The 15,666-nt window shown below is 37.1% G+C and overlaps 2 protein-coding genes across 2 annotated transcripts in view; one reads left to right on the forward strand and one right to left on the reverse strand.

The window, feature by feature from the left end:
- LOC126757347 (sodium/potassium-transporting ATPase subunit beta-1-interacting protein) overlaps positions 1-15,666 on the reverse strand; it is a 265,042-nt gene that overhangs the window by 17,327 nt on the left and 232,049 nt on the right. The window lies entirely within an intron of this gene.
- On the forward strand, positions 6,508-14,520 carry LOC126757357 (angiotensin-converting enzyme-like). The gene is made up of 7 exons (XM_050471197.1): positions 6,508-6,592; positions 9,843-10,750; positions 10,821-11,166; positions 11,412-11,632; positions 11,692-11,832; positions 13,699-13,877; positions 14,027-14,520. Exons 1-7 carry the CDS (start codon positions 6,551-6,553, stop codon positions 14,077-14,079), a joined length of 1,890 nt encoding a protein of 629 aa, XP_050327154.1. The 5' UTR covers positions 6,508-6,550; the 3' UTR covers positions 14,080-14,520.

Genomic DNA, 15,666 nt, shown 5'->3' on the forward strand with positions numbered 1-15,666 from the left:
TTCTGCTCACATACTTTCGAGAAACGCATGGGTGAAAAGTGGTGACCATCCACTCTGAAAGTAAGATATCGACGTTAGCCTTAATTTCGCTGACTGTGCGGTTAAGGCTAGTGAAAAGAGAACTCTTTATCTCCAGCATTGACTTATTTTATGATTAGACTGGTTTGAGTGCCTGACCACAACGGTATTATAGGAAACTCTGTAACTGATAACTTCATATGATTCACCACTGTACTATTGGGCCTCAGACACCAGCCCAGCAAGCTGGTATTCGCAAAGTCCTTTCTGCCCAGGATACATCATAAGAGGCCTGAGGAATTCTTTGCTCTCAGCCAAGACCATCTTTCAAAGGTTATAGGAGTTCTAACTGTACATTGTTCAATCGGATACTAGTTGGAATAGATATTTGAAGGAAGATGAGAAAAGCAGCACTTCCTCCTCAGCACATCTCGGATCTCAGACTTTTCGACATCCAGGTAAAATTGCGGAAATAAAACTAAAACACATAAGGAGATTTTTTTTTTTAAGTTTAGGGTGTATTGCCGATAGCTGATATGCAACTAATGGCGTTTTTCGTTTATCTTCAAAAAAGCCTGTACAAAAAGTGATCCCCTGCCTTGCTGAGGGATTGCCCATCTAACCTAACCGGCCATACATCTGTCAGTGCAAGCGATAACTTGAGTAAAAGTTCAGATATATTGATCAAACTTGGCACACCCATTCCTTAGCACTTATAGAAGGTTATTATTGCAAATGAGCCATTGTCACGCCCACAAAAAGGCCGTCAATTCAAATAATGAAAAGAGGCATGGTGGTCTTGTCCGATAATAGGTCTAATGTATATATATATCTCTCGAACTTCTTAAGCTAAATCAATCCAATATTACCTTTAAGGTATTCCACCACACATCTAAAACTGATCAAATTCGAGTGCATATGGCCTAACCTATTCTAACCCATGGCTGACTTTTTACTAAAAAAATTACATATATATTATTAAATGAAGAACATTATTTTCAATACCATGCCTAGCTATAATATACCTATGATATCGGTAAATATGTAAAGCATATTAGGAAAATTAATTAGTTAAGCGTCAAGTATTGAGTACAATATACATAGTTTGATCGTAAACTAAGGTGAAACCTATTGACCTTTAGCGAACCTTTTGAAAAGACTTCTCTGAAGATTGGATTAATTTTTCAAAACTCCCGGAAAAAATTCCGAAAGCTGTGTCTAATTACAAATAATGTTCTCCTTCTTCTCTTGTCCCAGTAAACAATCACCAAAGAAGATTAATATACTTATTTCCAGAAACAAGATCAGTGAGAAAGCATAATTCGAAATATTTGTCCAGAATTATTTTATTGACAAGCTCTTTGGCCCTCATACTACAACCACTTTACAAGAGTCACCAAATGCTTTGGTAAAAATTGAAGAAATTAAAAAAAAAAAAAAACAAGAAAAAACGTTAACTTCGGCTGCACCGAAGCTGATATACCCTTCACAGGTGCATTTCTTTTAGTAACTATGTGTTCAATTTGTATGGAAGCTATATGCTATAGTAATCCGATCTGAACAATTTTTTCGGAGATTATATTATTACCTTAAGCAGTAATCCATGCCAAATATCGTGAAGATACCAGGTCAACTGCGAAATTTTTCCATACAAGCCCTTAATTCCGATCGTTCAATTTGTATGGCAGCCATATGCTATAGTGAAGCGATCTGAACAATTTCTTTCGATATTACATTATTTCTATGAACAATAACTCATACCGAATTTCGTGAAGATACATATATCGTCAAATGAGGAAGTTTCCCATGCAAGCATTTGATTTCAATTCAGTTTGTATGGCAGCTATACATACTTATGTTATAGTGGTCCGATATCGGCAGTTCCGACAAATGAGCAGCTTTTTGAAGATGAAAACTAAGAGACTAGTTCGTATATATACAGACAGACGGACAGACGACAGACGAACAGGCAGTCAGATGGACATGGCTACATCGACTCAGCTCAACATACTGATCATTTATAGTATATACAAGTATACTTTATAGGGTCTCCGACGCTTCCTTCTGGTTGTATACGGAGGATAAAATTAACAAAAGAATACAAAGAAGGAATATATGAAGCTTAAATGCATGTAAGATAGAAGACAAAACTAAAATTAACAGATTAAAAATCAGAGTTAGCTCTTCCATCCTCAGCCCGTCGCATAGTAATCGCTGTGGTCAAAACAGACAGAAGCATTCCTTCGAGCCAAGGAGCTTCTAATAATAAGCAATATCAACTTAACTATTTAGATCACATACATCATACATACATATATTTACATTACTTAAATACACATGTATAGATGTATGTATGTATATAGTATATTTATATTTATCGGCGAGAGTTGCTCACTTTGCTCACATAACTAACTTAAGTGTTCTACAAACATTTTAAATTGTTACATTGTGTCAGTGATTCAACCACACTCTCTTAACCCATACACACACATACATTATCTACTTTTGTATATGCATATTTTGCATTCCAGCGTTTTCCCACAAGCATACACGCATGGCAATAAACACGGCTGCAAATGTGCTGTGAGCATTTTAAAGCTACGGAGAGCTGCTGGTTTTTTATGAGCCATTAACAACTATTGTTGTTCCTGCATAAGCCGGCTCAGGTGACAAATGCTCTAGGCACACAACTACACACACAGCCACATATACATACATGGGTCATGGTGTACTCTAATATTATGGTTTGATGCTATTTAGGTTCAATGCTGCTCAGTTAGAATGCTTTCAAGTCGCTGTTGTGCGAAAGTGCTTTATTGCTGAATTTTAACTTTAGCCCTTAAGGCTCATATGGGTCATAGAACAACCCATGACCGCCATATTTAAGAGTCTTAATTATGAAGGAAGGTATAATGTTTACTTCAAATATTTCACAAAGTTTTGCTGAAGGGGACGTACAAATTGCATAAATAATTTCATAATCCGGTCAACATAGACAAGCAATGATACATAAATTGTCAACAAGCTGAAAGTAATTGGATATGTTCAAAACATACCTAAAAATACTAAAGCAAGTATTGCTGAAGACCGCAATTTGTCGATTTCAAGACGTGGTAAAGAGTTTGGACAACCTGGCGGATTTTGAAAAAGGACTTAGGCTTGCATCCATATAAAATTGTCCTCACTTAAGAACTGTATCCATCAGACCACAGAAAATGTGAATTTTCCGATTTTACCTTGGAACAACTTGAAAACGGTAACAATTGTCTAAAAAAAAATAATCTTGCTCAATAAGGCTCACTTTCATCTGAGTGGTGCGTAAATAAACAAAACAGTCGATTTTGATGCGAAGGAAACCCATAGATGATTCATGAACAACCATTGCATTCACCTAAATTGACAATTTGGTGTGGTTTTTGGTTTGGTGGAATCATCGGTTCGTACTTCTTTCGAAATGAAGCTGGTGACACCATTGCTGTCAATGAAGAGGGGTATAGGTCAATGATAACCAATTTTTTATGACGGCAATTGGAAGAAGATGAACTTGACAACAACTGGTTTCAACCTGTCGAGAATACGTGCGAATTATTGCAAGAAAAGCTTGGAGATTCGATTATTTCAAGAAATTCTGACATTGAATGGCCTCCAAGAAGTTGTGATTTAACATTATTAGACTACTTCTCGTGGGGTTATTTGAAGTTATTGATATTAAGCACTAAATCAGATTCAATTCAAGCTATAGAAGTTAATATTAAACGAGCTATTCTTGACATATGACTTGGTTTAGTAAGAAAAGTACTTGAAAGTTGAGTAAATCGAATTCGTTCCTGCAACAAAAGTCGTGGAGACCTTTGAATGAGGTTATATTCCGAACTTAATTGCAGCGATTGTACTTCACACTAAATAAAATGCGTTTGACTTCCTTAATCCCTCAACTTGTGTGTCTTTTTTGTTTTAAGAATTTATACTACTGTGATAAAATTGAAAGGTGAATTTTGTCCATTTCATCTTTTTGAAAGTAATCCCCTCCCGTTGCAATACATTTATGCCAAAGAATCATCCAGCCATCAGAGCTTTCTTCGATTCAGCTTTTATATCTTCAATTGAGTCAAAACGGTGTACTCGGTGTGGTCACGTAAATTTGCTGAATAGCCAGAAGTTACTTGAAGGTAAATAAAGCGAATGATGGTGAGATGGTGCATTATCGCACTTCTTTCTTCAAGAAATTCAGACATAGTAAAAATCGAATAATTTACTTTTAGAGCTTCACCAAACGACGCGTATCTCAAATACTAATGAATATTTTGACGTGAAATTTAGCATAGATGTCACTAACAGTACTATCAACTTACAGAAAAAAAAATTACAAATTCGAAAAACATACGAGAAATAAAGTAGATATATTTTTGTAAATATAAAATATATTAAAAATAAAATTAGTGCTAAAAATATTTTGGTATTGAAAAAAGTAGAAATTATTTGATTAATTATCATTAAATATGTAGATTTATGAAATTCTCAAATACTTGTTAAATCAAAATGATGAAATTTGAATCATTATACTGTTATAAAATATTGCAAAAAAGTACTTATAAAAAAGGTTCACTTAAAGTCTGAGCTGAGTTTCAATTTATACCAATTTGAGAATTTGAAGTTTTGTGACGGAATAATTTTTACAGGGTCAGAGAAGGAACGTCGAATACCTTATAAAGTATTATATAAATAATCAAGCTGAGTCGTTTCAATCGTGTCCGTTTCTCTGTCTGTATATACGAGCACTACTTTCTCAGTTTTTGAGATATTGCTTTGAATTTTTACACAAGTCATTTTTATCCCAAAAAGCTGGGCATTTGTTGGAAACGCCGATATCGAACCATTTTCAAGAAATTTGGAATAAAGATTGTAGTATATCTGCGAACATATTGTTCAGATCGGAGTACTATCGCATATAACTAGCATAATAAATGGTCCAACAAAATCAAGATATATGTACATATGTATTTTTATACACTTTTGTGCTAAATTCCCCTGCGAAGGCTATTATAGCTTCAGTGGGGCCGAAGTTTATAAATTGAAATATATTTTTTTTCTATGCGATCTTCCTTTTTAAGGGCTTACATGGGTTTACGGGTTTCAAATTCTCAAATTTTGTTATTGTCTTATTAAATTCTACAACACCTCTATAATATTCTCCTTAATTTTCAAATTGATCTGAGTAATAGTTTCGCAGATACAGCCTTGAGAACTTGTGTGCTAGAGGCTAGCTAGGCTAAGTGCGCCGCCTTTAAACGAATTTTTCTCGAAACTGTTTTTTTGAAGTCGGTTGCCACGATTTCTCGAGAACTGCTCAACCAATTTTTATGAAATTTTAAACAGGTCTCTGAGAGGGAGAGATTTTTTTCGGTTACAACTGTTTGAAAAAAATGTCGAAAATTTTCACTAAAATTTTAATTTTTTTTGTGTTAAAATATCTGCCTAAAATCCAATTTTTAGTTCTAAGTTAAGGTTTTTATCAAAATACGTATTTTTTACTTTAGATGATTCTGTAAGGAGTTATCCTGGCACAATTTATTCCATTTGGCTAATCCTCTCATCTTTATTTTTTTTCTATTAACCAAATACTTTTTTCGAAACAAGAGCTATTTTCTTTTTTGTCTTTTTGCATTTATTTGTGCCAATTATATTTCAATTTTGAGATTAAATTTTCTAGCTTTACAAGTAGTATCGCAAGCTGCCAGGACCGCATGGGAATACTCCTGTTTCTCTCAACTTCGTTCACAAGTTCTCAAAACCGCACGCACCGAGCGCTAAAATTAAACTAAAATTCTTAAAGTTTATCAAATAATGGCTTGTCTTTATTCATTAATGATTTTTTCTATGGTTTTTAATAGTTATGGAAGTTATGGAAAATATAATATAACCTAATGTCACTTTTCTTTAGTTCACAGGCGAAAAAAAAAACGATTTAGTACTAGAAACCACTCATATTAAAACAAAATTTGAGTTTTGGTTATAAAGTGGTTATATATTGGTTATCATACATTCTTATTGAAACCAAATTAGAGCTTTCTGTTCTTTATATCGTAATTTTGTCATCTTCGAATTTTTTTCTATATTCATTAACTTAAAGTTCTTGACTCTGTCCTAAGCCTGATAAGCGCCATCAAAATAAAGCTTACGTAATAAATTTTAATTTCTGCAGCGATATTGAAAAGAAACGCAGTCAGACAGACAAATTATCCCTATTTTAAAAAAAATTATTAATAATGTTATACACATACTTGTGCGTATATAAAGATCTATTTCTTGTATTATATTTGTATATGCATCTTGTGTTGGGTTATCAGCTCCGACCATGCATAGGTCAGCTCATATCACGATTCTTTATATGGTATACACACATATATATGAATAAAAAATTCATTATTGAAGCAAAGCCAGGCCATTAGTTGATAAACTTCAAGAATTTTAGTTTAATTTTAGCGCTCGGCGCGCGCGGTGTTGAGAGCTCGTGAACGAAGTCGAAAGAAACATGAGCTTCCCTAAGTGGAGCGGGCAGTTTACAATACTGCTTGTTAGTATTAAAACATTTAAGCTTAAATTTGAAATTAATATCATACATATCTGTATTAAACAGTTGGTAAAAACAAAACAAGGAAATAAAAATGTTTCGAAAACAATATTGGTTATTTGAGAAGAAAAAATAAAGTTGAGAGAGTAAAACAACAGGATTAAATTGTGCTAAACAAGAAAAACCGAGAAAAAAAATTTTAAATATGAAAAACGTAAGCTTCGGCTCGACTCAAACTATATTAGCCTACGCAGGAGAATTTAGAATAAAAGGGTATAGGAAGATTTATATCTTGATTTTGTTGGACCATTTATTATAATATTATAGTAGTCCGCTCTGAACAATATGTTCGCAGATTGCAGTGTTATCTTGGACAATAATTCATTTTAAATTTCATGATAATATCTCGTCAAAAAAGGTTTCCATTTTTATACTCTCGCAACAATGTTGCTAACGAGAGTATTATAGTTTTGTTCACATAACGGTTGTTTGTAAGTCCTAAAACTAAAAGAGTCAGATATAGGGTTATATATACCAAAGTGATCAGGGCGACGAGTAGAGTCGAAATCCGGATGTCTGTCTGTCCGTCTGTCCGTCCGTCCGTGCAAGCTGTAACTTGAGTAAAAATTGAGATATCATGATGAAACTTAGTACACGTATTCCTTGGCTCTATAAGAAGGTTAAGTTCGAAGATGGGCAAAATCGGCACACTACCACGCCCACAAAATGGCGGAAACCGAAAACCTATAAAGTGTCATAACTAAGCCATAAATAAAGATATTAAAGTGAAATTTGGCACAAAGGATCGCATTAGGGAGGGGCATATTTGGACGCAATTGTTTTGGAAAAGTGGGCGTGGCCCCGCCCCCTACTAAGTTTTTTGTACTTATCTCGGAAACTACTATAGCTATTCCATATACAGCTCAAAAATGGAAGAAATCGGATAATAACCACGCCCACCTCCCATACAAAGGTTATGTTCAAAATCACTAAAAGTGCGTTAACCGACTAACAAAAAACGTCAGAAACACTAAATTTTACGGAAGAAGTGGCAGAAGGAAGCTGCACCCAGGATTTTTTTAAAAATTGAAAATGGGCGTGGCGCCGCCCACTTATGGACCAAGAAGCATATCTCAGGAGCTACTAGACCGATTTCAATGAAATTCGGTATATAATGTTTTCTTAACACCCTGATGACATGTACGAAATATGGCTGAAATCGGTTCACAACCACGCCTTCTTTCAATATAAAGCTATTTTGAATTCCATCTGATGCCTTCTTTGTATAATACGAGTATAAACATTAGGAACCAATGATGATAGCGGAATAAAACTTTACACAAATACGGTATTTGAAAAATATGTAAATGACGGATAATGAAATCTCGATTATCACTTTACCATGCGAGAGTATAAAATGTTCGGTGACACCCGAACTTAGCCCTTCCTTACTTGTAGAAATTCATTTTGATCGTACAGTTTGTTTGTCAGCTATAAGCTATAGTGGTTCGACATCGGCGGTTCCATCAAATGCCCAACCTTTGAGATGAAAATTACGTGTGCAAAATTTCAGATCAATATCTCAAAAACTGAGTGACTAGATCGCGCATATACAAACAGACAAACGGACACGGCTAAATCGACTCAGCTTGATGATTTATATGTATACTTTATAGAGTATTCGACGTTGCCTTCTGACTGTTACTTAATATATCCTGTTCAGGGTAAAAAGTATTCATTCACAAAACCTAAAATTCTTAAAAACATTATTATTGAGAATTGAAGTGATATAAAATTAGACTTAATGCAGACTTTAAGTGAACCTGGTCAATATAACTCTCAGAGCGCACATCAGAACAATCAATATAATAGGTTGTCAAAAAAGTATTGCGGTATTTTCGCTAGTTGGCGCTGAAAGCGCGTAGTTCTAGTTTTATTCGTCGCATCGGGTCATGCTATACCTTTTTGGAAAGCTCATTTCACGCACTAACACGTGTTTGATTGATTGTCATTTATTTTAAGTCGTTCGTGAGTTATAGCGTCACAAACATGGAGCAAAATAAAGAGAAAATACGGCATATAAAGACAAAAATGAATCTCAAGCCGCCAAAAAAATGTGTGCAGTTTATGGACCCGATACAGTTTCCATTTCCACCGCACAACGATGGTTTCAACGTTTTCGTTCTGGTGTAGAGGTGGCGAAGATGCGCCACGCTGCGCAAGGCCTGTCGTCGAAAATTGCGATAAAATCGCTGAATTGGTCGAAAGAGACCGGCATAGTAGCAGCCGTAGCATCGGTCAAGAGCTGGGCATGAGTCATCAAAAATTCATTTCAATTTCAATAAAAAAAAAAATTCAATAAAAATACCGCAAGACTTTTTTGACAACCCATTATGTATGAGGAAGGGTATTGAAAGTAGTGCCCAACAATATGGTATCTATACCTTTTTATGATAATAAATATGTTTGTGATCTATGGTATTTTATTTCTAAGATTTCAAAATACTTCGGCATATTGTATTGAAACATAATGGCCTGTTTTTTTAAGCGCTGTCAAAAGAATGCTCAACTCATATAGAGATTACCTGAAGTATTTAAGAACTTTGAGAATAACTTTGATAAGTCCAAACATTCCGTCCATTTAAATTTTAATTTACCGCTGAACTCTTACTTAACTTCCGTCCTACATTGTCTTCTTTTTTGACTTTATTGGCTCTAAACGAAATCGATAAAATGTATTTCCTTACTTTCTCAAACATATACATATTTCCGGAGATTGTAAGAAATAAGGGCTATCAACTCAGATGCCTTACGCTCCCTCATAAATGTTATTCTTGAGCTTCCGTAGCGATGTATACAGATCACTTCAGTAAATGAAAATATTTTTGAGAAATATATATCTTAAAAGTCCGACAAAGTTATGGATACAACAACAATTAAAATACAAACGAGTGAATATGAAGCATCCAGACCAAATAACTAGACGCCTTTTATATTTTTATAGCAATTTTTATTCTAACGTAAATCACTATAATTACCAAATTATCCTAACCTTAATTTATAAATACAGGTGAACTTCCTTAACTCGAATCGCCATAATCTCAAAGAAATCTTGAGCTTGAGAGACTTCGAGGTGTGGAAGGAAATTTGATTTATGGAGAACTGCGAGTTATGGAAGTTGAAATGTGTGTGCTTTGAAGATTTAAGTCGGACCCATGTACAAAATATTAACTAAAATAAATTTCCTCCACAGTTAACAGCATTTATCTGCTTCGCAGAGGCACAATATAATCACAGCAACCCACATGAGCCCGAATTTTTCAACGAAGAAGCTGCGCAGTATTTGCTCACACAAATGAACGATGTCTATTGGGCCAGCGCTACGGCATATCGGCAATTCGCTGACGACACACTCAGCCCCGAAATTTTGATGCGCGAGAAGTTGCGACCCTTCTATGGCACAATGCAGAAGTTCGATTGGCAAAACTTTGTAGATCCACTGCTGAAACGACAATTCGAGGTGATCTTGCGCGGCGCTAAATATCCGCCAATCAATTATAAATTCAAGCGTGCCACCAGCACGCTGAAGAACATGTCACGGAAGAAGTGGGTGTGCAACATGAAGGAGCCGAGCAAATGCAATATGGCGTTCGTGCATCAAATCAAAACGGTATTCACGAACAGTGATGATCTTGATGAAATCAAGCATTACTGGAAGGAATGGCGCAATAAAATGCCCGCCGAAGTGAAGGAAGCGCTGCACTACTACATAGCGTATTACCGAAATATGAGCACACCAGATGTACAGCCCTCGGCCTTCTGGTATGATCAGTACGAAGATCCCCATCTGATCTATGAGCTGGAAAAGTTGATGGATTCATTGCGACCCTTCTATCGGGAAATCCACGCACATTTACGTAACGTTTTGCGGCACAAATACGGCGATGACGTCATACCACCGACAGGTCTCATACCACACCATCTCATGGAGCAAGTGACATATCAGGCATGGAAGAAGGAAACAGTGCTGCAGAACCCCTTTGTACAACGGAAGTTACCCAATATGCAGACCGAATTGGATGGCGCGGGTTTGAAACCGTTCGATTTGGTTAATATTAGTGTGCAATTCTTTGGTTCGCTTGGCTTCAGGAATCTCACAGAGTAGGTTTCAGAAATTCGAAAGTGTCTGCTTAAATGTATATTTATTTCTGTTTAATACTTCTTCAATTAGCGAATTCATGAATGACCACTTCATCGAAATGGGCGCCGGTACCGGTGGACCCGATTGCAAGTCGCGCATCTTCGATTTTGGTGAAGTAGAGTTGCACTTCTGCCCCAAAGTCTACTACAAGAAACTGCTGCAGACACACGGCGACATTGCGGCCGTGCAATATGCGATCGAGAAGAATAATTTCCGCGTTGGACTCAATCAGGAAGCATGCCCCGGATTTGGTGCGGCTTTGGGCGAGGCAGTCATTTTATCTGTGTCCACACCGAAGCATTTGAAGCAACGCTTAGGTATTTTACAGAATTACGATTATGATGATCTCTTAAACTTGAACCGTCTATACCGTTTGGTGAGTAGCGATAAGAATTAGCATATTTTTGGGTACGAAATGTGATAAGAAACACTTTTGAGTGGGTATCAAAATAGAAAAAAAAGTAAACAACATTTAGCTTAAATGAAATCATTTATTTCTCACTAATTTTTTATGCTCTGCTCTCTTCTATGAGCTTTTTTACGCTCTACTCTCTTCTATAATTTTTCTACGCTCTACTCTCTTCTATTACTTTTTTTACGCTCTGCTCTCTTCTATTTCAGGCCACTCACACTATGCTCACTCTGCCCACATACTTTGTGCACGAAAAACTCTGGGTCGACATGATCGATGGCAGAGTGCAGCCGGAGCATTATAATTGTCATTACTGGAATCTGATGCAGAAATATATGGGCGTGGAGCCACCACTACAGACCGATCCCGGTGTTTATGATATGCCCTATAAGTTCTATGAGGGCATTGTTGATCAGTTCCGGAGCACAAAGTATGAAAATATCACGAATAAATTTGAATGAACATTGTATTAAATTTTTATTTTTGCAGAAAACTATTCGATGAGTTCTTGGGCTATCAAATCTATCGCGCCATCTGTCTGAACATAGGCGAGTTCGAAAGGCGCAATGCTTACAAACCATTGGACAATTGCGATTTTCATGGCGACAAACATGCGGGCAAATTCCTTTAGTAAGTAGAGTGAAGGTATCAACTGTGCTGGTATCATTCCTTTAGACATTCCCTTTTAAACGAAAGAATGTAGACCTCTAAGTCAAACCTCATTCCTTTTGAGGACACTCCAACCTAACTTAGGGACAAGATTCCATCAGTTAGTCTGCCGAAGGCTCATCCGGTCTATACGAAGTGTAGATCCACTGAGACTGCACTTCACTCGTTAACTTGACATATAAAGAGAGCCCTAGAGAATAAAAAGTATACCCTGGACGTCTTTCTTGACATAAGCGGAGCATTTACAAACGTTTCCAGTGGCGCAGTCGTTAATATTCCGGAAGCTCTGTCAAGCTGCAGGAGGATTAATGTAGAATGGAACGAAGTCAGACTGCTCAGATTAGCGTGAACAGGAACTCCTCCGAAGGTGTCCTGTGGCCTCAACTGTGGTCCTTTGTTTGCTACAAGAGCTTCCGGGAAAATTTGAAGGAACGTATCCAAACTTATAGCCTGTGCAGACGACATAGCTATGCTAGTGGTGGACAAATTCCTAGACACAATTAGTAGCGTGAAGAATACGAATCTAAAGGTCATACACCAATGGGCATTATCGGCTAAACTAAATATAAATGCCAGCAAGACGGATTTGGTACTCTTTACAAGGAAGTAAAAGATCCAGTCATGGCTCAACGGGGTAGAGTTAACTACTAAGGAATATGCGAGCAATTTTGGACAGCAAACTGATGTGGAAGCTCAATGTAGAAGAGAGGGTGAAAAAGACTAGTGGTGCTCTTAACGCATGTAAGAATATGCTAAGGTCAACGTGGTGCCTATCACCTGTCCTCATGCAATGGTGTTACACAGAGGTAGCCAAGCCAATCTTATATGCGGTACTTTGATGTGGTGGGCCGCTGTCAATAAATTATCATAAAGGAAGCCGTTGGAGCAAATATAGCGACTCACTTCTCTCTGCATTGCTCCCGCTATGAAACCCTTTCAACGGTTGCACTTGAAAGATTGCTCAAACGGCCACCAATTGAGATTGTAGTGATATCTGAGCAGCGAAATCAGCTGCAAGATATTGTGGCAGCCGGAAAGCTGCGGCATATATACTAGGTTTGAGGCCTCAAGGGCGTTCCGGAAAACGAAATGGATTCTGAGATTGCCAAAAGTGTCATATGCTTGATTACCGAACCACTTCAGTACGCAAGTCGTTAAAAACGATACACAATGAGACTTTCGAAAGGGCTGACAGTGGATCAAATAAGATGGTATGGCTTAGGGGCATGCCGGATCGCTACGGAAGAAAAACACATAAACTTTCTACTCACATGGGTCTCGAAAAAACTGCAAGATGGTTGTTGGCCTAGTCAAAGGACACAACTTACATGGATCATATCCGAGCTGTATAGGCATTATTAACGATGACACATGTAGAAAGTGCAGGGAAGTAGGCATGAGAGAGGCTAGAACACAACCTCTTTTTATGTCTGGCCTTATCGAGAACTCGGCTTAGATATCTTGGAGTTCGCATTTAAAGGGTTTACATGAAGTATAAGAATTAGACACGAAGTCTCCATTAATCATCTCAAAAAGCTTTGACGTTCTGCTGGACGTAAACTTCAGTTCGTATTAATAATGAACCTCCGTCTGACATCACAAAGGACCTGTGGCTCCAGTTAGTGTAACTTAATCCAAAGCTTAAACGCTTATTTCTTCAATTTCTGAGCTGTACAAGAGACATACAGCTAATTATAATGTAGCTCAGACTTCGAAAAGTCGAAATTTATCTCAATTTTGTTTTTAATTTGTTATATTTAACTGACACCTACTTTTATGAGAAAAGATATACCCACATAAATATTTACCGTTAATTCTTTCTTTCAGCGACATGATGAGCGCCGGTTCTTCAAAGCCCTGGCGTGAAATCATCAAACCACTGACCAGTATAAAATTAACAAATATGACTGCCACAGCCTTTCTGGAGTACTATGAACCATTGAACACGTGGATCAGCGAGGACAATGTTAGCAAGAACCTGCGTGTCGGCTGGATGCCCATCGATAGTGAGTGCACAGAAATGTCATTTGCCAAACGCTTTTTCACGCTTCGCACTTTTCACACAAACACACGCACACACACACATGCTCATACACGCTCACTTATCTACCTCATCTATCACACATTTTCACTATTTATATTCTTTTTGCCGCAGAATGCAAGCTTGGCACCACACTACCACCAAACGCCACCAATGTGTTTTATTGAGCGTGTGAGAAGGAGGAGGAGGGGCACACGGCAGGCGTGAATGCGTGGCACGTGTCAGCACGTTCCAACTGTAATCTGCACGGAATCTCAAGCAGCGACAACACCAGCACAGCTGCCCGTCAACATCATCAACCAGCCAACTAACCAGCCACCCACCCACACAAACGCCCACACACACACACACACACACACACACACACACGCTATTGTATATGGCAACATAATGTTTAAAAGTGTTTTTATTCTTTAGAATTTTTTGTTTTACTTTCACATAAGCCGGTTGCAACAATAAAATCTGTGAATAGATTCTTATAAACGTGATGTCAACCAAAGTCACATAGATTGAGGCAAGTGTTGATGAAGCTGCTGTTTAACATTAAAGAACATTAAGTCGATAGTCAAGTAGTTTAATATAAAGGCGCCACGTTTTCACAAATCGAATTAAGCAACTTGTAGTTTTTTTGAAGCAACATCTGGTAATAGGAAATATATTTTAATGAAATGGCCTAACTCAAACTAAGGATTATTGAAATCTTGAAGATATGAGAGCGATGAAAACGATAAATGAAAGTCAGTTGAGATAATGAAATTGGAATAGTAATCATGAATTTTATTAAAACGCTGAATTCGGAAGTAAGTAAGGAGCCCACCTAGCGTGACAGTCTAAAATTATGGACTAAAACCTTATTTTTGAAGGCATTAACTATCGAAAAAGGAAAAAAAAAATTTTTTTTTGTTTCACACTATCTTTGGTCTTGAGACAACTTCTCACAACATTTCAGTCAAATTAAGCGTACCTAAGAATATTACAACAGAGCTTGGAGATAGAGAAGCAAACAACTCGTTTCGTCACCATAGAAACCTGAGGACTTTATATTTACTTCTTGGTGTCGCGTTCACACGGCTCTGAGACCATTTTCATCCATGCATTTTATATAGACAACATCTTAGTTTGCCATTGAATTTAAAGAGAAACTACGTTAGGTAAGGCTACGTTAGAGGGCTGATCCACCACCCTCACTACCTTAACTAAAACTCTGATAAAAAAGCAATACTAAGTCTCTACAAAAAGCCTTAAAACCGACACAAATTCTCTTAGATGCTTTCTTTCTATTTCCATTGGATATCTAAGAGTATGAGATCCGATGCTCCATGAACCCCGATCGTACAATTAGAACTGCTATAATTATGGGGGACGAAGAGTTCACTAGACTTCTTACGATTTATCCTGGAATGGAAAGAAATTGCGACTGGGCAGTTGCTAGTAGCTGACTAGCCTGAAGCTTTAGATTAGATTAGATAAAAAAATGATGATTTCACCGCGAGTCTGTTGTGCCCTCTCCTAAGTCACAACAACTCACTTAACCCCAGCATATTGATAAATTCCAATATACTGCTAGGTGCTATTGAGGCGATATGATTCCTAGTTTGAGTCAATTAGCAGGTGTTCTGGAATTTCAGGCTCCATGATGCAGAACTGCTAATTTGCACAAGAAACTAGGCCCACGTTAGAGAAATGCTTCTTAAGCTTACAAAGGCCAGTGTAGAATGCGACAATTCGCCAGAGTTTGTCTCATGGAAGGCAAC

This window comes from Bactrocera neohumeralis, chromosome 4 (genome assembly GCF_024586455.1).
Source record: "Bactrocera neohumeralis isolate Rockhampton chromosome 4, APGP_CSIRO_Bneo_wtdbg2-racon-allhic-juicebox.fasta_v2, whole genome shotgun sequence".
Taxonomy (NCBI): domain Eukaryota; kingdom Metazoa; phylum Arthropoda; class Insecta; order Diptera; family Tephritidae; genus Bactrocera; species Bactrocera neohumeralis.